Genomic DNA, 26,497 nt, shown 5'->3' with positions numbered 1-26,497 from the left:
GACGGAAAGGTTAGCATTGTAAAAACCAAAGAGCGTGTGAGTAGGTTAAATAACCATAGATAGGGATACAAAGTTAAGTCCGCTGAGAAAGTGAATAATGCTTATCAAATTCCCCACTTCAAAAGTTTCACAAAAGCTAACAAACTGAATTTTGCTCTTTAAACATTCAACAGTTAATAAATGACTACAAATTAATTACATCCGTGTATAGAATTCATTGCTCAATTATCTCCACCTTATTTAACCAAGGGGTGAATTTTTTTAATTAAATCACAAACATAAAATCGCAAGAACAGATCTTTTCCAGCTCGTCCGATAAATGTTTTGTTCATTTGCTGTTAAGAAACTATCTCTGCTGGTTCTCCTCGACACTAAAGGTGAATCTTGCTGATGCAACAACTGGAAGATAGGTCCCCTTTCAGCAAAATAATCATAGGAGCGGAATTAGGCCATTCGGCAAATCGAGTCTACTCCATTCAATCACGGCTGATCTATCTTTCCCTCTCAACCCCATTCTCCTGCCTTCTCCCCATAACCCTTGACACCCGTACTAATCCTGAAATTGGCAATCTCCGCTTCAATTATTCATGCTTGAAAATGCCTTGGTTTACAGCGAGAGAAAAATATCAACTTTCAGATTGTAAGGAACGTTTACAGAGTACAAGTAGTGTTGCCTGATTATGTTGTTAAATAAACACATTCAAATAAATTTAAAGTGACAGATCTAACTTCGGGCTAAATAAGTTAAATTAGGCTTCATGATCCTAAAAGAGGCCCCAACTGAGAGAAAACAAATAAGCCTCTCTAGGGCGGCATTTATCCAAAAGTCTTGTAAATGCCACTATCGTATCCGCCTCCACCAACAACCCTGGCAGCGCAATGCACCCTCTGCGTAAAACAAACTTGCCCTACACACCTCCTCTCTCGCTTTAATATTTGATATTTCCATCTTGGGGGAAAAAGGTTCTGACGGCCAAAATAAATTCTGTTCACAATGTAATTTCTGCACCTTTGACGCTTTGAAACCGTCCACCAGATCTGCCAATTTGAGGAGGCCCTCATTCATCTCAACGTGGCCGGATGTCCTTGGTAAACTGTCGGGCACTTCCGACACTCGTGCCTCAGTTGTAGCGTTTTGTGGCGTTGCACCCAAACCTTTTGGCTTTGCTTCCATTGGTGCAGTTTGGTCAGACTTCAGGCCCTTTTCTGCATCCATCCTCTTGTCCTGGTTTACGGAACCACTAGACGTGGCATTGCTTGCCGTAGACTGGCTTTCCAATGAACTGTTGATTTCAGCCAGCTTCTTGCAGAAGTGATTGAGGGGAAATCCCACCACGTTCAAAAAGTCCCCATGAACGTATTCAACTAACATCCCACCGAGCGCCTGAATTCCATAGCCACCTGCCTTGTCCCTTGAAACAAAAGAATCTGAAGTAAAATAGGTGCCAAAACGTTTGACTGGGAATAATTTATCGGAAGCAATGAGTCTCAATCAGAAATAAATGATGGAAAATAAGACATGAAGGTTGAACTTGGAATGAAACCATCCATTAAAACATAGAGCTATCAAAGATCCATCTTAAAATCACCACCACGATGTGAACATGAAAGATAGGTCAATCTTTCCAAGGGCAGCCACGGTGGCACAACAGTGGCGTTGCTGCCTTACAGCGCTTGCAGCGCCGGAGACCTGGGTTCAATCCCGACTATGGGTGCTGTCTGTACGGAGTGTATACCTTCTCCCCTTGACTGCGTGGGTTTCCTCCGAGATCTTCGGTTTCCTCCCACACTCCAAAGACAGACAGGTATGTATGTTAATTGGCTTGGTGTATGTATAAATTGTTCCTAGTGTGTGTGTAGGATAGTGTTAATGTGCGGAGATCGCTGGTCGGTGCGGACTCGGTGGGCAGAAGGGCCTGTTTCCGCACCGAATCTCTAAACTAATATAAACTAAAGTGACAATTGTCAATACTCAAAAATACATCTTAAGTTACAGGAACTAAATACAGCTTTCAAATTGAAGGATATATTTTGACAATAAACTAAATATTTTAGCTTTTTGTCACACAGAGAGTGGTGAATCTCTGGAACTCTTTGTTCACACAGAGTGTGAATCTCTGGAACTCTCTGCCGCAGAGGGTAGTCGAGGCCAGTTCATTGGCTATATTTAAGAGGGAGTTAGATGTGGCCCTTGTGGCTAAGGGGATCAGAGGGTATGGAGATAAGGCAGGTACGGGATACTGAGTTGGATGATCAGCCATGATCATATTGAATGGCGGTGCAGGCTCGAAGGGCCGAATGGTCTACTCCTGCACCTAATTTCTATGTTTCTATGTCTATGTTTCTATGTGCTATGCAGTCATCCAAATGTTTGCAAAATATTGTTACAATACTGCTTGATTACATAGTTTAAAAAAAAACATTCCTAATCAAATAAGTATAATAAATAAATCGGGCTGATCAAGTAAAACCAGGTTTCAAGGAGCAAAGCGCTTCTATTTAAATCAAAAAATCACTATATTTAAAATGCATTCTATAAATGGAGGGAACACATTTCCAAAGAGATGCTGTAACGTTTGTATTCAGAGAAGCATTAATATAAACAGAATCAATAATTATATTTTCTGATGAAGGGTTTTCAACTTGTTTCTCTTTCCACAAATGCTGCAAGAACTACTGAGAGGATTTTATGTGAATGAGGTCTTTCGACTTTAGAGGTACAGCGCGGAAACAGGCCCTTCGGCCCACTGAGTCTGCGTCAATTCCTCCATCAGTCCTCCGATCGGGATTTAGCTGCAGTTTCAACCCGGTGGCGCAGCGCAAGAGCTGCTGCCTTAGGGCGCCAGAGACCCGGGTTCGATGCTGGGTACGGGTGCCGTCTGTGTGAAGTTTGTACGTTCTTCCTGTGACCACGTTGGTTTTCTAAACTAAACTAAATATCATTGTAGCAAAGCTTTGGCCTTCCTCTTGGCCTCCGTGCATTGGCCTTCTCCTCGTATACGTCGTCTTACTAAAAACAGAAACTATCTTTCTGCTGACTGGGTAGCAGACAACAAAAGCTTTTCACTGTACCTCAATACATGTAACAATAAACTAAACTGAAATTGAACTGTTTGTGTTTGTGAAGCAATGTAGATCAGCTATTGTATTTCCAACATTACACTCAGCTTACAGCCCAGTAGTATGAATGTTGATTTATCTAGCCCCTGACATTCCCTCTCTCTCCATCCATCCTCCACCCAAGTCACGTTGGCTTTGCGTTTTCAGCCAACAAACGCGTGTTTCTTTTACCATTGTCACTTCTTTACATATCTTTCATTTATTGTTCTTTATCTCTCTACATCATGGTCTATATCTCTCGTTTCCCTTTTCCCTAAGAAGTCAGAAGAAGGGCCTCGCCCCGAAACATCACCCATTCCTTCTCTCCAGAGATGCTGCCTGCCTCGCTGAGTTACACCAGCTTTTTGTGTCTATCTTTGGTTTCAACCAGCATCTGCAGTTCCTTCCTGCACATTACACTCGGGTCACGGCTCAACAAACATTTTGAGCAATGAGCAACGTTGGATTTCAACATATTCGCTATGAAAGTCCAGTCCTCATTTTGCATGTTTATTTTGGACATATAAGCAGATATTAGAGTTTCTGATTGAATTTCTAAAAGAACCGCTGAGTAAATGTCTGAAGCTCTTTCATCTGGTCAATGACCAAGAAAACAGCTTCTGGGACAGACTCCACAGATTTAAAAATCACCAAGGGATCGAAGAGGCAATATCCAAATGACTTGTGTCCTAAAGTGGAAAATCACAGCAATAACGTGCCACAATACAAGAACCTTAATTTTGATTTAATTTAAGCAGATGCTGCCTGACCCACAGTTTCACCAGCAGTTTATGTGTTTCTCCGGCACAGTGGCACAGCAGTAGAGTTGCTGCCTTACAGAGCCAGAGAACCGGGTTCAATCCTGACCACGGGTGCTTGGCTGTACAGTTTGTACGCTCACCCCGTGACCTATATGGGCGTTTCCTCCCACACACCAAGGGTGTACAGGTTTGTAGGTGAACTGGCTTGGTATAATTGTAAAGTGACCCCAGTGTGTGTAGGATCGCTGGTCGATGCAGACTTGGTGGGCCAAAGGGCCTGCTTCTATGCTGTATCTCTAAACTAAAAACTAAACTCAGCTTGTTTTTTTCTTTTGCTCTGAATTCTAGCCTTCTGCTTGCACTGCACGTACATTGGCTCACCACTGTGTATGTACTCCCACAGAAGCTCCTCAGACAGTTCCGAGAACTTCACCTTCGTCTCTTCGTGAAAAAGAGTAACGTTGGTCTCCAGCTGGTTACCTGGAACAACAAGTGTCACCATGTCAAAAGTCATCATCTTCTACACTGGTGGCAAGGGTTACGCGACCATTTATCTGACCCTTTACCAAAATCAGATTTTTTTTTTATTTTTTAATAATTTTATTTATTAGAAGTAGTGTACATTACAATAATATAAGCCAAAAATACATAATACCTGTACCACTTCATATTTTAAACTTTAAAAAGAAGAAAAGTAAAGAAAGTATAATCTCGTTGGTGTGTGAAAGAGTGATCAAAAAAAGACCCTTAGACACAAAAAATTCAAAAAAAAGTTAAGAAGTAAGCCATAGAAAAAGAAAACAGAAGATATATTAAAAGTAATAAAAAGAGATAAAAGGATGTACCTTTGTATTTTTCCTCCCCCCCTCACCAGGTCCTGAAACTATTTATTTTCAGAATTCTGTTGCACCAAAATCAGAAATTAATAGAATGGATCTCTCCATTAACAAGATTGGGGAATGGAGTTAGGAGGGAGAGATAGATCAGCCATGATTGAATGGCGGAGAAGACTTGATAGGTTGAATGGCCTAATTCTACTCGTATCCCTTATGACCTTATGGTTTAGTTTGGAGATATGGTATGGAAACAGGCCCTTCGGCCCACTGAGTCCACGCTGACCAACGATCACCCAGTACACTAGCACAGTCCTACATACCAGGGACACTTTACAATTATACCAAGCCAGTTAATCTACAAACCTGTACGTCTTTGGAGTGTGCTAGCAAACACCACGCGGGTCACGGGGAGAATGTACAAACTCTGTGCAGACAAACTCCCCTTAGAAACATAGAAACATAGAAATTAGGTGCAGGAGTAGGCCATTCGGCCCTTCGAGCCTGCACCGCCATTCAATATGATCATGGCTGATCATCCAACTCAGTATCCCGTACCTGCCTTCTCTCCATACCCCCTGATCCCCTTAGCCACAAGGGCCACATCTAACTCCCTCTTAAATATAGCATTAGTCATGGTCTAACCCAGGTCTCTGGCGCCGTGAGACAGCAACTCTACCGCTGCGCCACCTAGCCGCCATCCCATCCTTGGGGGCTCTCTGTGGAGTTTGTATGTCTGCTCATGGGTTTCTTGCGGGTGCTCCGGTTTCCTCCCACGTCCCAAAGACATGCGAGTTTGAAGGCTAAATGGTGTCTGTGAGTTGCACCAAGTGTGTAGGGAGAAAGTGAGAAAGAACTAGTGTGAACAGGTGATCAATGGTCAGCGTGGTCTCGGCAGAAGATCCTGTTTCCATGCTTTATCTCAAAACTAAACTAATTACCGAACAGATATCCAACAGTTCAACTCAAGGGAGATAGAAAATAAAAGGGAGGGAGTAACTGTTTGTTCCACATTGCTGTCGTCAACCACTATCTGGAATAATGTGCTGAACAGGTCACAGTGAACTTCAGCTATTATATGTTGGTGGACAAAAATGCTGGAGAAACTCAGCGGGCGAGGCAGCACGCAAAATCTTCAGCAATTATATGTTGTCTTTGGAAGAGTTCAACATAATAATAAAGGGATTACATGGATTACACAAAGACGTCATACGAATCAAGATGGTTTGTTAATCCTGGTTTAGAAGATCAAAATGTCATGTAATCAAGCAGTTAAAACGACAAAGGGAAAAGACAGGCCAAAGATATCAAGGAATCTGGCACAAAGTCAAGAACAGAGAGTTGAGGTCTTTAGGGAAACTTTAGGGAAATAGACCAGGGAATATGCATTAAAATGTAATTTAGTTGAAATATACAGATAAGTATGTAGTTAAATTAAAGTTACAAATGGAATTACAATTAAATGTATCATCAACCGAGATCAGTCAATTTAAGCAAGACGGCTCTTAGCGAGCGGCAGTGAGGAGCGGCCTAGTGAGGGAAGTGCCCTGTGAGAAAAGTGCGAGTCTTTGGCTTGAGAGTCTTCGGCGAGGAGGCTTTGGAGAGGAGACCACGCAATATACGCTTGAGAGGTAGAGACGAAAGAAGGAGATGTCAGGCAAGCTGATTCAGTGTGATGCTTGCAGTATGTGGGAGGTCAAGGACACCGCTGGTGCCTCTGGCTGCTACAAATGAGAAAAGTGCATCCTGGTAGAGCTCCTGAAGGGCCGTATTGGGGAACTGGAGAAGAAAGTGGATGACCTCCGGTTCGTACGAGAAACGGAGTCGTTCCTCGACAAGTCCTACAGTACGATTGTTACACCTAAGGTACTGGAAGAGAGAAGGTGGGAGACAGTGAGAAAGGGAGGGAAGCATGGAATGCCAACGTCCCCAGGTGGTGTACCTCTTGTGAACAGGTTCACCCGCTTAGAAGCTGTTGGGACAGAAGACGTGTTTACACTGAGCGACAGACTGGCTTGCGATGCGAATAGGGCTGTTGAGCCAAAACCAAAAAGGAATAAGGCAGGCAAGGCCATTGTAGTGGGAGACTCCATTGTGAGAGGTACGGACAGGGGTTTCTGCGGCAACAGACGGGATGCGAGGATGGTGTGCTGCCTTCCCGGTGCCAGGATCCAGGATGTCACGGACAGAGTGCAGAAAATCCTCAAGGGCGAAGGTGAACATTCGGAAGTGGTAGTGCATGTCGGCACAAACGATGTCGGAAAGAAGGGGATGAATATTCTGCAGCGTGACTTTAGAGAGCTCGGAAAAATGTTGAAAAGCAGGACCTCCAGGGTTGTTATCTCCGGTTTGCTTCCAGTTCCCCGTGCTGGCGAGAGCAGGAACAGGGAGATACGGGACCTGAACGTGTGGCTGAGGAACTGGTGCACGGGGCAGGGATTTAGATTCTTAGATCACTGGGATCTGTTTTGGGGTAGGGGGGAACTGTACAAAAGAGACGGATTGCATCTTAACAGGTGTGGGACCAGCATTCTGGCAGGCAGGTTTGCCACTGCTACACGGGTGGCTTTAAACTGAATAAGGGGGGTGGGGTGTTGAATGGGACAGTGGAGGATGGGGTTAAAGGGAAAGGGTTTCTTAAATGTGTGAGCGTAGAGACCGAGGGGTGTAAAATGAGGGTAGAAGCAATAGGTAGCAAGGTGAAAAGTAAAAGTGGCAGGCAGACAAAAACCAGGGCAAAAATCAAAAAGGGCCACTTTTCAACATAATTGTATAAGGGGTAAGAGTGTTGTAAAAACAAGCCTGAAGGCTTTGTGTCTCAATGCAAGGAGCATTCGTAATAAGGTGGATGAGTTGAATGTGCAGATAACTATTAATGACTATGATATAGTTGGGATCACGGAGACATGGCTCCAGGGTGACCAAGGCTGGGAGCTGAACATCCAGGGATATTCAATATTCAGGAGGGATAGAGAGAAAGGAAAAGGAGGTGGGGTAGCGTTACTGATTAGAGAGGAGATTAATGCAATGGAAAGGAAGGACATTAGTTTGGAGGATGTGGAATCGGTATGGGTAGAGCTGCGAAACACTAAGGGGCAGAAAACGCTGGTGGGTGTTGTGTACAGGCCACCTAACAGTAGTAGTGAAGTTGGAGATGGTATCAAACAGGAAATTAGAAATGCGTGCGACAAAGGCAAAACAGTTATAATGGGTGACTTCAATCTACATATAGATTGGGTGAATCAAATTGGCAGGGGTGCTGAGGAAGAGGATTTCTTGGAATGTATGCGGGATAGTTATTTAAATCAACATGTAGAGGAACCAACGAGAGAGCAGGCTATTTTAGACTGGGTATTGAGTAATGAGGAAAGGTTAGTTAGCAATCTTGTTGTACGTGCCCCCTTGGGCAAGAGTGACCATAATATGGTTGAGTTCTTCATTAGGATGGAGAGTGACATTGTTAATTCAGAAACAGTGGTTCTGAACTTAAAGAAAGGTAACTTTGAGGGTATGAGACGTGAATTGGCCAAGATTGACTGGCAATTAATTCTAAAAGGGTTGACGGAGGTTATGCAATGGAAGACATTTAAAGACTGCATGGATGAACTACAAAAATTGTTCATCCCAGTTTGGCAAAAGAATAAATCAGGGAAGGTAGTGCATCCGTGGATAACAAGGGAAATCAGGGATAGTATCAAAGCGAAGGATGATGCGAACAAATTAGCCAGAAAAAGCAGCATACCGGAGGACTGGGAGAAATTCAGAGACCAGCAGAGGAGGACAAAGGGCTTAATTAGGAAAGGAAAAATAGATTATGAAAGAAAACTGGCAGGGAACATAAAAACTGACTGCAAAAGTTTTTATAGATATGTGAAAAGAAAGAGATTAGTTAAAACAAATGTAGGTCCCTTGCAGTCAGAAACAGGTGAGTTGATCATGGGGAACAAGGATATGGCGGACCAATTGAATAACTACTTTGGTTCCGTCTTCACTAAGGAAGACATAAATAATTTGCCGGAAATAGCAGGGGACCGCGGGTCAAAGGAGTTGGAGGAATTGAGTGAAATCCAGGTTAGCCGGGAAGTGGTGTTGGGTAAATTGAATGGATTAAAGGCCGATAAATCCCCAGAGCCAGATAGGCTGCATCCCAGAGTACTTAAGGAAGTAGCTCCAGAAATAGTGGATGCATTAGTAATAATATTTCAAAACTCTTTAGATTCTGGAGTAGTTCCTGAGGATTGGCGGGTGGCAAACGTAACCCCACTTTTTAAGAAGGGAGGGAGAGAGAAAACGGGGAATTACAGACCAGTTAGTCTAACATCGGTAGTGGGGAAACTGCTAGAGTCAGTTATTAAAGTTGGGATAGCAGCACATTTGGAAAGTGGTGAAATCATTGGCCAAAGTCAGCATGGATTTACGAAAGGTAAATCATGTCTGACGAATCTTATAGAATTTTTTGAGGATGTAACTAGTAGCGTGGATAGGGGAGAACCAGTGGTTGTGGTGTATCTGGACTTCCAGAAGGCTTTTGACAAGGTCCCACATAAGAGATTAGTATAAAAACTTAAAGCACACGGCATTGGGGGTTCAGTATTGATGTCGATAGAGAACTGGCTGGCAAACAGGAAGCAAAGAGTAGGAGTAAACGGGTCCTTTTCACAATGGCAGGCAGTGACTAGTGGGGTACCGCAAGGCTCAGTGCTGGGACCCCAGCTATTTACAATATATATTAATGATCTGGATGAGGGAATTGAAGGCAATATCTCCAAGTTTGCGGATGACACTAAGCTGGGGGGCACTGTTAGCTGTGAGGAGGATGCTAGGAGACTGCAAGGTGACTTGGATAGGCTGGGTGAGTGGGCAAATGTTTGGCAGATGCAGTATAATGTGGATAAATGTGAGGTTATCCATTTTGGTGGCAAAAACGGGAAAGCAGACTACTATTATCTAAATGGTGGCCGATTGGGAAAGGGGGAGATGCAGCGAGACCTGGGTGTCATGGTACACCAGTCATTGAAGGTAGGCATGCAGGTGCAGCAGGCAGTAAAGAAAGCGAATGGTATGTTAGCTTTCATTGCAAAAGGATTTGAGTATAGGAGCAGGGAGGTTCTACTGCAGTTGTACAGGGTCTTGGTGAGACCACACCTGGAGTATTGCGTACAGTTTTGGTCTCCAAATCTGAGGAAGGACATTATTGCCATAGAGGGAGTGCAGAGAAGGTTCACCAGACTGATTCCTGGGATGTCAGGACTGTCTTATGAAGAAAGACTGGATAGACTTGGTTTATACTCTCTCGAATTTAGGAGATTGAGAGGGGATCTTATAGAAACTTACAAAATTCTTAAGGGGTTGGACAGGCTAGATGCAGGAAGATTGTTCCCGATGTTGGGGAAGTCCAGGACAAGGGGTCACAGCTTAAGGATAAGGGGGAAATCTTTTAAAACCGAGATGAGAAGAACTTTTTTCACACAGTGAGTGGTGAATCTCTGGAACTCTCTGCCCCAGAAGGTAGTCGAGGCCAGTTCATTGGCTATATTTAAGAGGGAGTTAGATGTGGCCCTTGTGGCTAAGGGGATCAGAGGGTGTGGAGAGAAGGCAGGTACGGGATACTGAGTTGGATGATCAGCCATGATCATATTGAATGGCGGTGCAGGCTCGAAGGGCCTAATGGCCTACTCCTCCAACCTAATTTGTATGTTTATATGTTTCTATGTTTACAACAAATGCCTGACAATAAAAAAGCAAGGACATTTTCAGAAAACCAAAAAGAACCCTTACTAGTTTTGCCGATACATTGGACAATTGCAACCCCGGTGAAAACACTATGTTCTTCATTGCTGAGTCTAAATAAAAAAACACAAGAAATCAGTACAAAATTGTCCCGAGCTCATACAAACACAATATTAAATGATCTTATGAAATAGCAACATGATGCATTGTCTTTCCATATCTTCTCTGTGCACTTAACATGGTCAATTATCCCAATAACGTCAATGCTCCCTCTCCATTGTCCATCATGTTTCGCTTGGAACAAGAGTTTTTCTAGATATAGACACAAATTGCTGGAGTAACTCAGTGGATCAGGCAGCATCTCTGGCTAGAAGGAATAGGTGACGTTTCAGGTCGAGACCCTTCTTCAAACTCAAAAAGGACCTCGACCCGAAACATCACCTATTCTTTTTTCCCCAGTGATGCTGCCTGACCCACTGAGTTACTCCAACATTTTGTGGCTATCTGTGTAACCAGCATCTGCAGTTCTTTACTGCACAAGAAGCATTTCGAGAATTGCTTTCCTTCATCCCACCCACTGACTTCCAAATCTCCATGGATCTACTCCATTCCATACTCTCTTCTCCACATATTACCCCTAGTAAAATTATCCACATACTTGCTAAAAGCACCTTGTTCTAGCCCTTCGTTTCTACCCTCAGCACCTCAAGGCATCTGTTGCCCAATATCTTTCGTCAAATATTTAATCTTCAATAAAGGGTAATCTCATTTAATAGACATATACATAGCCAAAGCCAGCACCTTTGCATCTTTCCAAAACTATATTCAAGGCGGCACTTCAATACACCATTCTGCTCACCAACTCAGGTCGAGTTAACTTGTCATTCTTATAGGTTCATAAGTTATAGGAGCAGAATTAGGCCATTCGGCCCATCAAGTATACTCCATAATTTAATTGTGGCAGATTTCTTTCTCTCAACCCTATTCTCATGCCTTTTTCCCATAACCCCTGACACGCATACTAATCAAGAATCTGTCATCTCCGCCTTAAAAATATCCATTGGCATGGCCTCCACAGCCTTCTGTGGCAATGAATTCAACAGATTCACCACCTTCTGACTTTAAAAATTCCTCTGTAAGAAAATGGCGGAGTTGACTTGATGGGCTGAATGGCCCAATTCTGTTCTAATCTCTTATGAATTAATGAACCTGTGAAATACAAGTCAGTACGTCAGCTACAGATGAAAAGTAAACCAACCTTGACAACATATTGTATGCATCTTGTTTGTTTGCAGGTTTCTCGAGAATGTCACCATGGATGCACTGAAAAAGGGAATATAAAGAATAAAATCACATCTCCAGTGAATTGTAATCTCCTCAATTCCTTGGAGCGCAGGAGGATGAGGGGTGATCTTATAGGGTGCATAAAATCATGAGGAAAATAGATTGGATAGATGCACAGAGTCTCTTGCCCAGAGTAGGTGAATCGAGGACCACAGATGTAAGGTGAAGAGGAATCTGAGGGGTAACTTATTCCACACAAAGGGTGGTGGGTGTATGGTACCCGAGGAGGTAGTTGAGGATGGGACTAACCCAACGTTTAAGAAACAAGTTAGACGAGTACATGGATAGGACAGGTTTGGAAGGATATGGACCAATTGCAGGCAGGTGGGACTAGCATAGCTGGGACATGTTGGCCGGTGTGGGCAGGTTTCCACAATGTATCACTTGATGACTCTATGAATGTGGGAAGAAACTAGAACACCCGGAGAAAACCTATGTGATCATAGAGAGAATGTACAAACTGCGCAGAGTTTGCAGGTTAATTGGCTTCTGCAAAGTGTAAATTCATAAGTTCATAAGTGATAGGAGCAGAATTAGGCCGTTCGGCCCATCAAATCAACCGCCATTCAATCAGATACGTATACAGAGATACAGTGCGGAAACGGACAATTCGACACACCGAGTCCGCACTGACCAGCGATCCCCGCACATTAGCACTATCCTACAAACACTTTATATTTATAATTTACCAGGACAATTTACATTTACACCAAGCCAATTAGCCTACAAACCTGTATGTTTTAGGAGTGTGGGAGGAAACCGAAGATATTGGAGAAAACCCACGCGGTCATGGGGAGAACGTACAAACTCCGTACAGGCGGCAGGCGTAGTCGGGATCGAACCCGGGTCTCTGGCGCTGTAAGCACTGTAAGGCAGCAACTGTACCATTGCACCAATGTGCCACCCATTGTGGCCGATCTATCTTTCCCTCATTCTCCTGCCTTCTCCCCATAACCTATGACACCTGTTCTGGGCAAATTGCCCATGGAGCTTAGTCTAGTGCTAGTGTACGGGGCGGTCACTGGTTGTTACGGACTAGGTGGAACGAAGGGTCTGCTTCCATGCTGTATGTCTAAAAGTCTAAAGTGGAAAGCAAAGAGTTGTTTGTGGTTTGACTAAAGGCATTAAACATTGAGTTGCCGGTGGTGCAGTCCATCCCTTGAATTGTTAAACAGCACGGGAAAGTGAACTTTCATCAGGCATAGCACAGCTGGTTGTGACGTTCACTGTGGGACGGCATAACACATTGACGCTCAAAGGTCAGCTGGCACCAGAACATGATGTCTCCAGTAATGGAAAATAAAGTCACCAATGCTGCAATGTGAAACAAAAACAGAGCTGTGCGGGAACTCAGACAGTCTAAAACAGCATGAGTATGAAGAGGCAACAGTCCACATTTCATAGCAATTACCCGTTCCCAGAATCACTCGCTTCCGAGAAGCCTGCAGCCTGAAACAATGATGCCTCTTTGCACATAAGTTGCTTGGTTGCCGAGTTCTTCCAGTACTCCTGATGGTGTAACAGGATTACGCTATTGAGGAATGCAAACCTGAACTTCATCAACCCACGTTGGTACTGTAACTTTGCTATGCTGCACGCTAATGTTCAAAATGTCTGGACCAAACTTCAATAGATTATTGAAATAAGTAGTATACCAAACTTCAATAGGGGCGACACGGTGGCGCAGCGGTAGAGTTGCTGCCTTACAGCCCCGCAGACCCAGGTTCAATCCTGACTACGAGTGCTGTCTGTATGGAGTTTGTACGTTCTCCCCATGAACAAGTGGGTTTTTCCCGGGTGTTCCTCCCACACTCCAAAGACGTACAAGTTAATCGGTTAATTCGGCTTTGGTAAACATTGTAAATTGTCCCCAGGCTGTAGGACAATGCGAGCCTACGGGGATCGCTGATCAGCGTGGACTCGGTGGGCCGAAGAGCCCGTTTCCACACTGTAACTCTAAACTCTAAAAAGAGGTTTACCAGAATGCTGCCCGGATATAAAAGTATTAGCTTTAAGGAGAGGTTGGACAAACTTGCATTGTTTTAGCTGGAGAATCGGAGTCCGAGCTGAGACCTAATAAAAGTATAAATAAAATAAAAATGATGAGAGGCATTGAAGATAAGGTAGATAATGGTCAGCTCGACATAGACTACAAGACCTACACCAAACCCAAACCAATTAGGAGCAGACGAGGGCATTCGATCCAATTTGTGATTCCAGCTACCAAGACAGATGTGTACAGCAATTCGTTCTTCCCCCGCACAATTAAAGCATGGAATAATCTTCACCCTACTATAGTTACCTAACCAGATGCAACTAAATTTAAAGTAGCTCTTTCTTTCCAATAACCCTTTCTGGCTTAAGTCCCCCCTCCACCACCTCCAGTTTAAATTCCATTTGGAATATTTCGGAGGACCAAGAAACCAAGAAGAAGGTGTGCCCAGAGTGGAAATGTCAAGGACTAAAGGGCACTATTTTAAGGGGAGAGGGGTAACATTTAAAGGAGATATGCAGGGCAAGTGTTTTTTTTTCTTTTACAGAGGGTTGTGAATGCCTGGAAGGGCGGAGGCAGATACGATAGTGGCATTTAAGGGGCAATTGGATAGGCACATGGATATGCAGGGATTGGATGGATATGGATCAAGTGGAGATTAGTTAAACCTGGTATCATGTTCGGCACGGTATTGTGGGCTAAGGGACCTGTTCCTATGCTGTATTATTCCATGTTCTATATGGGTCTAGCTCAGGTGGGCATCTTGGTTGGCATGGAAGAGTTGGAACGAAGGACCCCTTTCAATGTCTATGAACTGATCCACATCTTTTCTTTTATCCAAATTAACCAGATTGCAAGTTGAAGCGAATGCAGAAGCTATTTCTACTTTTACAACAATTAAAAATAAATTATAACTGTGATGGGTTTTTTTTCCTCCATTCTGTTGCTGGGCATTTACTTTAAAATGCAATGAGAAGAATTGATGTTTTAGAAGGAACTGCAGATGCTGGAAAATCGAAGGTAGACAAAAATGCTGGAGAAACTCAGCGGGTGAGGCAGTATCTATGGAGCGAAGGGAATTGAGAAGAATTGAAATAACAATTTCATTATTCAGAGAATTCTTTCAAGCCTTGCCTACTTTTACTTACCACAACAGTGTCTGCACCAATAACAATGTCCGGAGTCTTGAAATGTTTCTGTTGATGGAATAAATTGTAGATTTTCTTATTGACATTCTTCCAAAACAGCTCAATAAAAACTATACTTCAGAAATTTTTTTTTTTGAAGTAAACATGTTTTGGGAAACCATTGCTAGCAGACCAAAATTGAAATTTTGCTAACCGTTTCAAAGGTTTCAAAGGTGTATTATTGCCATTGGCATGGAAATAGCTGGCAACAATGTTAAGGAATTACATAATTGCTTCATCATGTGATTCTTGCAACATCCAGAATCCTGTTTTTTTTTAGAAAATTGGGAAATCCAATTTTCAAGCTTGTTCAATGGTGTTTTTATATTGCTGATGATAGATTAATGCACGTTCTACAAATGTGTAATTCAAAATGGTTGCCAAAATGGCGGTGCTGATCACAGGGTGATACTGACACAGGGTGGGGTTGCTATATCTCATTAACCCAGAATATCCACCTTAGATGCACCACTGAAAATTAGAATATCTAACTCAGTTTTTAGTATATATTTTGCGTTATCCTGGCACTGTTCAAATAATTAAAAAATGCAAAGTGGCACATTGCAAGATGCTTGTCTCATTTACAATAAACCTCACAGTAATGGACCTCTACACAGCAGATTTCAGTTATAGCAGACCAAGGCTCTCGTTGTACTACCACCCCCCCCCTCACCCTCACTTAAGAGCCATACTGCGTGGAAACAGGCCGTTCAGCCCAAATTGCCCAAACCGGACAACGTGTCCCACCTGCCTGCGTTTGGCCAATGTCCATCCAAACTGGTCCTATCCATGTACCTGTCTACCTGTTTCTGAAACGTTGGGATAGTCACTGCCTTAACTACGTCTGGCAGCTCGTTCCATACACCCACCACCCTTTGTGTGAAAAAGTTACACCTCAGAATCCTGTTAAATCTTTTCCCCTTCACTTCCGCCAGTTACCCAACGAGCTGGCGTCATGTGGCGTTACCGGTTGCGAGAGCGGAGAGCATGAAGGTGGTGTGTGTACCGGGCCCGTCCCCGTGTACCGTGTGTGGTTCCCTGGCCTGTGAATTCCCACTGGTTTCAGTTCAGTTTAGTTTATGAACACGTGTACCATGGTACAATGAAGAGCTTTTGTTGCGTGCTAACCAATCAGCGGAAAGACAATACATGATTACAATCGAGCCATTCACAATGTACAGATACATGATAAGGGAACAACGTTTAGCGCAAGGTAAAGCCAGTAAAGTCAAATCGCAGATAGTCCAAGGGTCACCGACGAGGTAGATAGTAGTTCAGCACTGCTCTCTAGTTGTGGTAGGATGGTTCAGTTGCCTGATAACAGCTGGAAAGAAACTGTCCCTGAATCTGGAGGTGTGCGATTTCACACTTCTATACCTTTTGCCCGATGGGAGAGGGGAGAAGAGGGAGTGGCCAGGGTGCGACTCGTCCTTGATTGTGCTGCTGGCCTTGCCGAGGCAGCGTGAGGTGCAAATGGAGTCAATGGAAAGGAGGTTGCCTTGTGTGATGGTCTGGAGCTGCGCCCACAATTCACTGCAATTTCTGACAGTCTTGGATGAAGCTGTTCCCCCCCCCCCCCCCCCCCCCCCCCACCCACAACATGTTTCTTCCCCTCCTTAGCCTTGGATTAAACTAGGTAAGACTTACCCCCTCACTCGGTTATAACGGACAATCGGCTATAAGAAACATCATCCCTCCCCCGTGTGGTCTGCTATTGCGAAGGTTTACTGTATTTTCTATTTTACATTTCAAAATCATTTCTCTTAAGTGACCCTTGTACAGACTGCCGCTTTGAGCAGAGCCAAGCATCTGACTGCATTATATATACACCATTTGCAGTCCTAAAATAGCACGTGACTACAATTTCTCTCGCTGCTATTTATGTTAAAATATTATAGCCTTTATTTTAAAAGTATTATGACCTTAACTGAAATTTCAGCGGCCCATTAAGAATTGCTACTGCTCTGTAATAAGAAAGCCGATGAATCCAATGTTTAATTACTTACCAAGTGCATTCTTGTTGCCACCTCAAGGGCCTTCTCCTTTGCAGTTTCTTTTGCATATCCATAGGGGGTTTTGAAAATAGACTTGTCAAGTGTCTCCTTAAACCAAGAGGGCACCACTTCAAATCTAAGACCCTGTCAGTGGTAAAAAAAACGAGAGAATGCTTTGGGAAACATATAAAAAGAGAATGGGACAAAGAGTTCTCGAGGTACTGGGTGGCACGGCTGTACATTTGCTGCCCTGCAGCGCCAGAGGTCCAGGTTCGATCCTGACTATGGGTGCTATCTGTCCAGAGTTTGTACGTTCTGCCTGTGACATCGGTGGTGGGGAAGATGCTGGAGTCCATTATAAAAGATGAAATAGCCACACTTTTGGATAGCAGTAACAGGATCGGTCTGAGTCAGCATGGATTTACGAAGGGGAAATCATGCTTGACTAATCTTCAGGAATTTTGCTTGGTAAAATAGTAAATTGTCCCCAGTATGTGTAGGATAGTGCTAGTGTATGGGGTGATCGCTGGTCGGCACGGACCCTGTGGGCCGAAGGGCCCGTTTCTGTGCTTTATCTCTAAACTAAAAAAATGAAGTAGAATCATGCAAGTAAAAATTTACTTGCTGTGTTGTTCGCGACAATTAAACTTAAGATTATTATGTCAATTATTTTCAGTTAAATAGACTAGAACTACATTCCCCGGGGTGTGGGAGTTTAATTGGGGATTAAAGGGCAGAGAGAAAGGATTTAGAACACAATGTCGCCTTAAATATGAGTTTGACTATTCACAGGGCATGTTATGAAGAGTTGAGAATATTTTCAACTCACCTTAAAGTCATAGAAACCACTTGTTTGAACTTTTCAAAACTGATATAATTATTTTGTCAAACAAGGATTTTTAAGATTTAACAGATCAATGATTGATTGGAAGATACAGCATGGAAACAGGCCCCTCAGCCCACCAGGTCCACGCTGACCATCGATAACATGGTCACTCTAGTTCCGTTTCGCTGAACACATCCGCTCAGTCTCCCTAAACCTACCTGATCTCCCAGAACACTTTAACTTCCCCTCCCATTCCCAACCTGACTTTTCTGTCCTGGGCCTCCACTGTCAGAGTGAGGCCCAGCGCAAATTGGAGGAGCAACTCATATTTCGCTTCGGCAACTTACACCACAGTGGCATTAACATTGACTTCTCTAACTTCAAGTAGCCCTTGCTTTCCCTCTCTCTCCATCCCCTCCCCCTTCCCAGTTCTCCCACCAGACTTACTGTCTCTAACTACATTTTATCTCTGGCAGAGATGCTGCATGACCCGCTGAGTTACTCCAGCATTTTGTGTCTACTTCCGATTTAAAACAGCATCTGCAGTTCTTTCCTTTACATTTTATCTCTGCTTTGTTGTTACCTTCTCACAACTGACAATGATCTAGTCTTCATTTTCCTTGATCTCCATTCCCTTTGTCCTGGTTTCACACCTTGTGCTTCCTTATCTATACACTTCCTTATCTACCTCCCACTCGCCTGATACCAGTCTGAAGAAGGGTCTCAACCATATAACAATTACAGCACGGAAACAGGCCAACTCGGCCCTTCTAGTCCGTGTCGAACACTTACTCTCACCTAGTCCCATCTACCTGCACTCAGACCATAACCCTCCATTCCTTTCCCATCCATATACCTATCCAATTTATTTTTACATGATAAAATCGAACCTGCCTCCACCACTTCCACTGGAAGCTCATTCCACACAGCTACCACTCTCCGAGTAAAGAAGTTCCCCCTCATGTTACCCCTAAACTTCTGTCCCTTAATTCTCAAATCATGTCCTCTTGTTTGAATCTTCCCTACTCTCAATGGAAAAAGCTTATCCATGTCAACTCTGTACCACGACCCGAAGCGTCACCCATTGATTCTCTCCAGAGATGCTGCCTGTCCAGCTGAGTTACTCCTGCATTTTGTGTCGATCTGTACCCTGGTTTTACGCTATCCCACATTTGCATTCATTCCCTACAAACAAGGGATAATTTGCAGAGGTCAATGTACCTACAAACACGCACGTCTTTAGCATGCATGGGGAAACCGGAGCACCCTGTGGCAACCCACGCGGTCACTGGGGGTAACATGCCCCATAGACAGCACCCAAGGTCAGGATTGAACCTGGGTCTCTGAAGCTGTGAGGAACTGCGAGGCAGCAGCTCTACCAGCTGCGTCAATCTGCCACCCTTAAGTGTAGTTAAGATAGAGATCTGTGAAAACGTATATGAATTCTGGGCTTGCCTTGTGGCGGTGAAGGATTTAATTTGTTAATGACATAAACAAACTCATTGCAGAGATTATGAAGATAACAAAGGCTACTGCTGAAGCTATTGGGCTTCTCATATGTGTATGTGACAAATAAACTTGACTTGACTTGACTTGACTATGCAAAATAAGTATCCAACTCCAAAGCACCACAATAGAAACAGGAAAAACATAATAGTTACCATATTGAAAGAGGAAAATTGGAAAAAACACCACAGTCAACTCAAAGTTTACATTTTGAAACAGGACAGGAACTAAAAGGTTAGCAGGTTAATAATATCTTATCCATGTTGTAATAACATTTAAAAAGTATAATTTGCTCATTATTTGCACATTGGAACTGTATTTTATTGCCCACTATAATTTGTCTATTGCTGGTTTAGACACAAGGAAATGCAGAGGCTGTTTAAGTTAAGGACTAATCGACAAATTATGACAACAATTCTCTTTGTGTTTCCAATGCGCCAATTAAATCTTTGAGTGATATCGGATGATGGGGTCGTACCCCCGAGAAGCCAGGAGCCAGCAATTAGTTATCACTGCACTCTCTCTATTTAAAAAAGATCTCCTGCTTTCTAATGATCGCGGCACAGCGGTAGAGTTGCTGCCTTACAGCAGGTTAATAATAGCATATCCAAGTTGTAATAATATTTTTGAAAGTATAATTTGCTCATCAAAGTCAAAGTCAAAGTAGCCTTTATTGTCATTCTGGCCTTGCGGTCTGAACGAATTTTTGTTGCCTTGCAGTCCTACATATAGTACAAAATGACAAAAAACACACAATAAACACAAATTAACATCCACCACAGTGAGTTCACCAGGCACCTCCTCACTGTGATGGAAGGCAAAAGTCTTAAGTCTTTGTCTCATCCCTTCTTATTCTCCCTCTGTGCCGAGGCGATCCAGGCTTCAGATGTTGTGATTAAGAAGGAACTGCAGATGCTGGAGAATCGAAGGTTACACAAAAAAGCTGGAGAAACTCAGCGGGTGCAGCAGCATCTATGGAGCGAAGGAAATGGGCAACGTTTCGGGCCGAAACCCTTCTTCAGTCTGAAGAAGTCTGAAGAAGGGTTTCGGCCCGAAACGTTGCCTATTTCCTTCGCTCCATCGATGCTGCTGCACCCGCTGAGTTTCTCCAGCTTTTTTGTGTAACCTTCAGATGTTGTGACGCCACCGGGCGATGATAAGTAGTGTCAGTCCCGCGGCTGAATCCGAGCTCCGCGAACGGGCTGGATCAGCTCCGCGGCCCGGGGAGGTGGAAGTTGCCGAAGCTGCGGCCCTCCAGTCCAGCGGACGCAGCTGTTGTTGCGGGAGCTCCGGAGAACAGGTCCGCAATCTGTAACCTGCGAGCTCTCGACACTGGGCCCGCGGTCGGGTCGAGTGGCCACTGCCGCCAGAACGCTGCCCCAGCTCCGAGGCCAGGTCGCCGCTGCCGCTGCCCCAGCTCCGCAATTAGGCCTCGGCGGAGACAGGGGCGGGGGATACGACAAGAAAAGTCACCCCCCCCCCCCCCCCCCCCCCCCCCCCCCCCCCCCCCCCCGCCCCCCCCCAAGGAAGAGACCAAAAAACATGTTTCTCCCCCCCCCCACACACATCCACAACCTAATAAACCAAAGATTAACTAAAACAGGACAAAAGAACAACAAAAAAACCGACGGACTGCAGGCGAGCCGCAGCTGCTAAGGCAGCCCCGCCATCTTATATCATAAAGAGATCTTAGAAAAAAAAATATATCTGTCCCTCATTAGTTCAAAAGCATTACATTTTCATTGACACATGGCAGCTTGGGGTACACTAAAACCTTTATCTATGAAATCATGATGAAGCTTTATTGAACTTTGGTTAGGACGCATTTAGAGTATTGCGTGTAGGTACACAAAAATGCTGGAGAAACTCAGTGGGTGCAGCAGCATCTATGGAGCGAAGGAAATAGGCAACGTTTCGGGCCGAAACGTTGCCTATTTCCTTCGCTCCATAGATGCTGCTGCACCCGCTGAGTTTCACCAGCATTTTTGTGTACCTTTGATTTTCCAGCATCTGCAGTTCTTTCTTAAACATTTAGAGTATTGTGTGCAGTTCTGGTCACCCCATTACAGGAAGGATGTGGAGGCTTTGGAATGGGTGCAGAGGAGGTGTACTGGAATGATGCCTGGATTAGGGGAGCTTGAGGAAGAGGTTGTATGGACACGGATTGTTTTCTCAAGAACTGATCTAATATGCTCTCCCAAGCAGAATAATTCAGTAGCAGAATCATTAAATATATTAAAATTATGAGTGGCATAATCAGAACCTTTTTCGCAGGATGGAGAAATAAAATACTAATGATGGGCAAAGTTTAAAGGTGATATGCGAGGTAACTTTTTTTTTTTAAAACGCAGAGGGTGTTGAGTGTCTGGAAGGTGCTACTGGGAGATTGAAACATAGAAAAGTAGGTGCAGGAGTAGGACATTCGGCCTTTCGAGCCAGCACCGCCATTCAATATGATCATGGCTGGATCCCGTTCCTGCTTTTTCCCCATATCCCTTGATTCCTTTAGCCCTAAGTGATGTTTCAGGCAGATATGAATGTAGCATTAAAGGGATTTTGGATAAACTAATAGATATGCAGAGATTGGAGGGTCACAGAGACATACAGCATGGAAACAGAACTTGCTCACGCCGACCATCATGCCCCATCAAAGTCTGAGGAAGGGTATCGCCCCGAAACTTTGCCTATTTCCTTCGCCCCATAGATGCTGCTGCACCCGCTGAGTTTCTCCAGCACTATTGTCTACCTTCGATGCCCCAAAACTTGTCCTACCTGCCTGCGGCCCATATCCCTTTAAACCTACCCAATCCATGGACCAGTCCAAATGTTTCTTAAACTTTGCAATAGTACTTGCGTGCTTAGATAAGAAATGTTTCTGACATAAGGTTCTGCACAGACAATCTTGTGCTGTACTGTTCTATGTTCTACGATGAAGAATTTGATTTTACCTCCATACAGAAATGAAGATTGGCTTAAGGTGCAGTATATCTATCGGCTGCTCCTTCTCCAATTTGATTCTGGGTCAGGGATTCCAAAAAAGTGGGGATATTGCTCTTTTAAGGAACTTTTAAGCATTTTCGATCCCTTCTGTAGGGGATGTCGTTAAATTGAAAATAGTGCAGAAAAGAATTTACGCGGATGTTACCAGGATTGAAGGGTTTGAATTGTAAGAAGCTTGTTGGGCTGGGACTCTTTTCTTGCAAATAAGAGGCTGAGGGATGATCTTACATTATGAGGTATGTAAAATAATTAGGGGCATAGATGAGGCGAACGTCCACAGTCATCGCAGTAGGGGAGTCTATAGCTAGAGGACAAAGGCTTAAGCCGAGAGAGAAAAGATTTACTAGGAATATGATGGGCAACTTTTTTCACACACAGAGGGTGATGTGTAAATGGAACGAGCAGCCAGAGAAAGTGATAGAGGTAGGTATACCATAGGGTTGTGGATTACCCCGACAGAAGATGATCCCCAGAAACCAGAGGGAATAAAGCACTTTGTCAAGGTAATCGTTGAGCACTTTTGAGAATAGAGGTAGCTAAATAGATAAGGGAAGCAGATAGGGTGAATGCAGTCTGAAGAAGGGTTTCGGCCCGAAACGTTGCCTTTGCTCCATAGATGCTGCCTCACCCGCTGAGTTTCTCCAGCAATTTTGTCTACCTAGGGCGAATGCAGAGTCTTCTACCCAGAGTAGGAGAATCATAAAATAGGTTTAAGTTGACATAGGTTTAAGATGAGAAGGTATAGATTTAGTACGAACCTAAGGGGCAACCTTTTCACTGAGGTCGATAGGCATATTGAATGAGCTGCCAGGGGAGATTGTTTAGGTACTATAACAGAGTTGAAAAGACACATGGACAGGTCCCAATCCGAAAAGTCACCTATCAATATCCTTCCTAAGTGCACAGGAGGCTGAGGGGTGATCTTATAGAGGTGTATAAAATCATGAGGGTAATTGTAAGGGTGAATGCACAGAGCCTTTAACCCAGGGTAGGGGAATTAAGAACAAGGGGATATAGGTTTAAGGTAAGAGGTGAAAGATTTAATAGGAATTCGAGGGGCAACTTTTTCACTCGGGGGGGGGGGGGGGGGGGGGGGGGGGGGGGGGGGGGGGGGGGGGGGGGGGGGGGTCAGCCAAAATATATGGAATTACTCGAGCATTTTTAAATGAGATATTGAACCAGCATATGCAGGGTCCAAAAATACCCACTAAATTACTCGAGCATTTTTAAAAACATAAATGAACCAGCATATGCAGGTCCTCATATCAACATTTAAGACACTTGGACCTACCTGTACATGGTAGCAAAGGTTTAAAGGGATGTGGACAAAATGCAGGCAAATGGGACTAGCTTAGATGGGTCATGTTGGTCGGTATGGAGGAGTTGGACTGAAGGGCCTTCCTCCAGAGAAGCTGCCTGACCCGCTGAGTTACTCCAGTAATTGGTGTTTTATACAGGATTCCAGCATCTGCATTTCGTTCTGTCCTGTGGCTGTTGAGTCTGAGGACTGACCTCCTGTATACTTCAACCACGATGTATTCTTCAATGATGATGTTGTATACTTCAATGAACAAAACACCGATATCTTGGAGCTTCCCTGCCTATTTTGCTGTGTGAAGCTCAAATACTCGGCCCGGTGGCACAGCGGTAGAACTACTGCATTACTGCGCCAGAGACCCAGGTTCGATCCTGACTCCGGGTGCTTGTCTGTACATTCTCCCCGTGATCTGCGTGGGTTTTCTCCGAGATCTTCAGTTTCCTCCCACACTCCAAAGACGTACAGGTTTGTAGTTTAATTGGCTTGGAATAAATGTAAAACAGTCACTAATGTGTGTAGGGTAGTGTTAATGTGTGGGGATCGCTGGTCGGTGCGGACTCAGTGAGTCAAAGGGCCTGTTTCTGCGCTGTATCTCTAAACTAAACTGCTCATGAACATTGAATGATAGTAAACTGCAACTTACAACGTTGTTCAAAATTTCTCTTCTACGCGGTGAGGCACTGGCAAGAACCACGCGTTTCCCGGCTAGTTTGGAAATGACAGCATTCAATACCATGATGATTGTGGTCTATAATTCTACAAGGTGTTAACCAGGATCTGTAAAGTAACAGAGAAGGGTATTTATCATTAACTATACATGTAGGTGTGTGCCCCATGAAGTCGGACAAGCTTTTAAACCAGAACATAGGACGTGCAACAATACAGCTCAAGAATAAGCCATTCGGCCCACAATGTCTGTGCCGAACATGATGCCAAGACCATCACTGATCTGCCTGCACACAACCTCACGCTGCCTCGGCAAGGCCAGCAGCATAATCAAGGACGAGCCACACCTTGGCATCTTCTTCCCCATCGCGCAAAAGGTAGAGAAGTGTGAAAACGATACACATGTGCAGGGATCCAAAAACCCATAATGTTAGCAGACTAACAGCAAAACATGAACATAACTGCGATACAAATACTTAAATACTAAAAAGGCTGGCACTAACCCACGCGTATGTACTGACAGGCAGGTCCACAAATATAGCCACAGATACCGCAAGACAAATGCACACAACACACTTCGACAATCGCACACAAAAGCAGAAGGACACAGTCACAGTCACACTCATGGGAACAAATGCAATGGTACATATTTTCTGATCTGGCTGGATAGTGTGCAAACAACACTTTTCACTGTACCGATGATAGACACAAAAAAGCTGTAGTAACTCAGCGGGACAGTCAGCATCTCTGGAGAGAAGGAATGGGTGACATTTTGGGTGGAGACGCTTCTTCAGATTCCAGAGATGCTGCCTGACCCGCTGACTTACTCCAGCTTTTTGTGTCTATCATCGGTTTAAACCAGCATCTACAGTTCCTTCCAACGCTCTTCACTGTGCCTCCACACAAGTGACAATAATAAACTTGAACTTAACTGACATACAAGCAGCGATACACACTCACTGCCACCCATGCACTGGTGCACTCACTAGCGTTGTGACACCTGCTTCTCCCAACCCTCCTGTCACCTCTCTCACCCATCTACCCTTTCTCCTTCCCCTGCACTTGCCCTTCCCCCAGCCATTTCCCCCCTTATTTTCCTTGCCCCCTCTACCTCCCTTCTCTTGCCCCTCTCCCTCCCCTCCTCTAATCTCTCCCCTTCCACCCCTCCCTCATTCTCCTCTCCCTCCGTCCTCTTGCCCCTCTCCCTCCCTCCTCTTGCCCCCCTCCCTCCCTCATTCTCCTCTCTCCCTCCCTCCTCTTGCCCCCTTCCCTACCTCCCCTCTCTCTCTCCCTCTCCCTCATTCTCCTCTCTCCCTCCTCTCTAATCTCTCCCCTACCTCATTCTCCACTCACCCTCCCTCCTCTTGCCCCTCTCTCTCCCCTCCTCTAATCTCTCCCCTTCATCCCCTCCCTCATTCCCACCTCCTTCCCTCCTCATCCCTCTCCACCCCCTTTCCCTCATTCTCCCCTCTCCTTGTCCTTCCACCAAATTCTTCCTTCCTTCCCTCCTGCCTCCCTCTCCTCTCCCTTCAACATGTTCCTTTCTTCCCTCTCCTTCCTTCTCCTCCACCTTCAACTTCTTTCTCCCTCCCTCTCTTTGCTTCCTCCCATCCTCTCCTTTCCCCTCTCCCTCTCCTCTCCACCCTTCTCCCTCTCCTCTCCACCCTTCTCCCTCTCCCATCCACCCCTCTCCCTCTCCTCTCCACCCTTCTCCACCCCTCTCCCTCTCCTCCAGCCCCACACTCACTCCCGCGTCCGCACTGACCATGGACACAGGCACGCATGCGCGGTCGGCACGGCGGAGGCCGGCATCCGAGCAAACCGGCGCGCATGCGCGACCAATGCCGCCTTCGCATGACTGCGCATGCTCCGCGGACGGCTGCCGGGCTGCCGGCATCGCGCAGGCGTTCTTCAACGGGTGCCGTCGCCAAGGTCTGTCATCAAAGGGATTGACTACAGACCCTTCAAGAGTTAAGAATGTTTCATTGTCATCTGTAGGAAGGAACTGCAGATGCTGGTTCACACCGAAGATAGACACAAAATGCTGGGATAACTCAGCGGGACAGACAGCATCTCTGTACACTGGAGAGATTTTGTATGTGACGACTGGTGGGGTGAAAGGTGAGGACTAGGGGGACTCGGCCCTTGTTGCGTGTGGGGGGATGGGGAGAGAGAGCAGTGTTGCGGGGTATGGAAGAGACCCTGGTGCGAGCCTCATTTATGGTGGAGGAGGGGAACCC

General features: G+C 44.8%; 1 protein-coding gene across 3 annotated transcripts in view; it reads right to left on the bottom strand.

Annotated features, from left to right (window-relative positions):
• Positions 1–26,091, bottom strand: part of LOC129697817 (probable bifunctional dTTP/UTP pyrophosphatase/methyltransferase protein) — a 39,951-nt gene extending 13,860 nt beyond the window's left edge. The window contains exons 1-8 of one of the 3 annotated variants that reach the window (XM_055636446.1): positions 26,023–26,091; positions 24,235–24,368; positions 16,954–17,085; positions 14,909–14,956; positions 11,682–11,746; positions 10,472–10,536; positions 4,232–4,340; positions 1,010–1,412 (exon numbers count right to left, since the gene is read on the bottom strand). In XM_055636446.1, coding sequence (XP_055492421.1) covers positions 1,010–1,412; positions 4,232–4,340; positions 10,472–10,536; positions 11,682–11,746; positions 14,909–14,956; positions 16,954–17,085; positions 24,235–24,327 — 915 coding nt within the window. In that variant the 5' untranslated portion in view covers positions 24,328–24,368; positions 26,023–26,091. Of the gene's footprint in view, positions 1–1,009; positions 1,413–4,231; positions 4,341–10,471; positions 10,537–11,681; positions 11,747–14,908; positions 14,957–16,953; positions 17,086–24,234; positions 24,369–24,817; positions 24,899–26,004 lie in introns of those variants that run through there. The other 2 variants (XM_055636445.1, XM_055636447.1) reach the window with 2 other exon arrangements.
• Positions 26,092–26,497: the final 406 nt, after the last annotated feature.

This window comes from Leucoraja erinacea, chromosome 6 (genome assembly GCF_028641065.1).
Source record: "Leucoraja erinacea ecotype New England chromosome 6, Leri_hhj_1, whole genome shotgun sequence".
NCBI classification, from domain to species: Eukaryota; Metazoa; Chordata; class Chondrichthyes; order Rajiformes; family Rajidae; genus Leucoraja; species Leucoraja erinaceus.
This window is presented reverse-complemented; position numbering and strand designations above follow the sequence as displayed.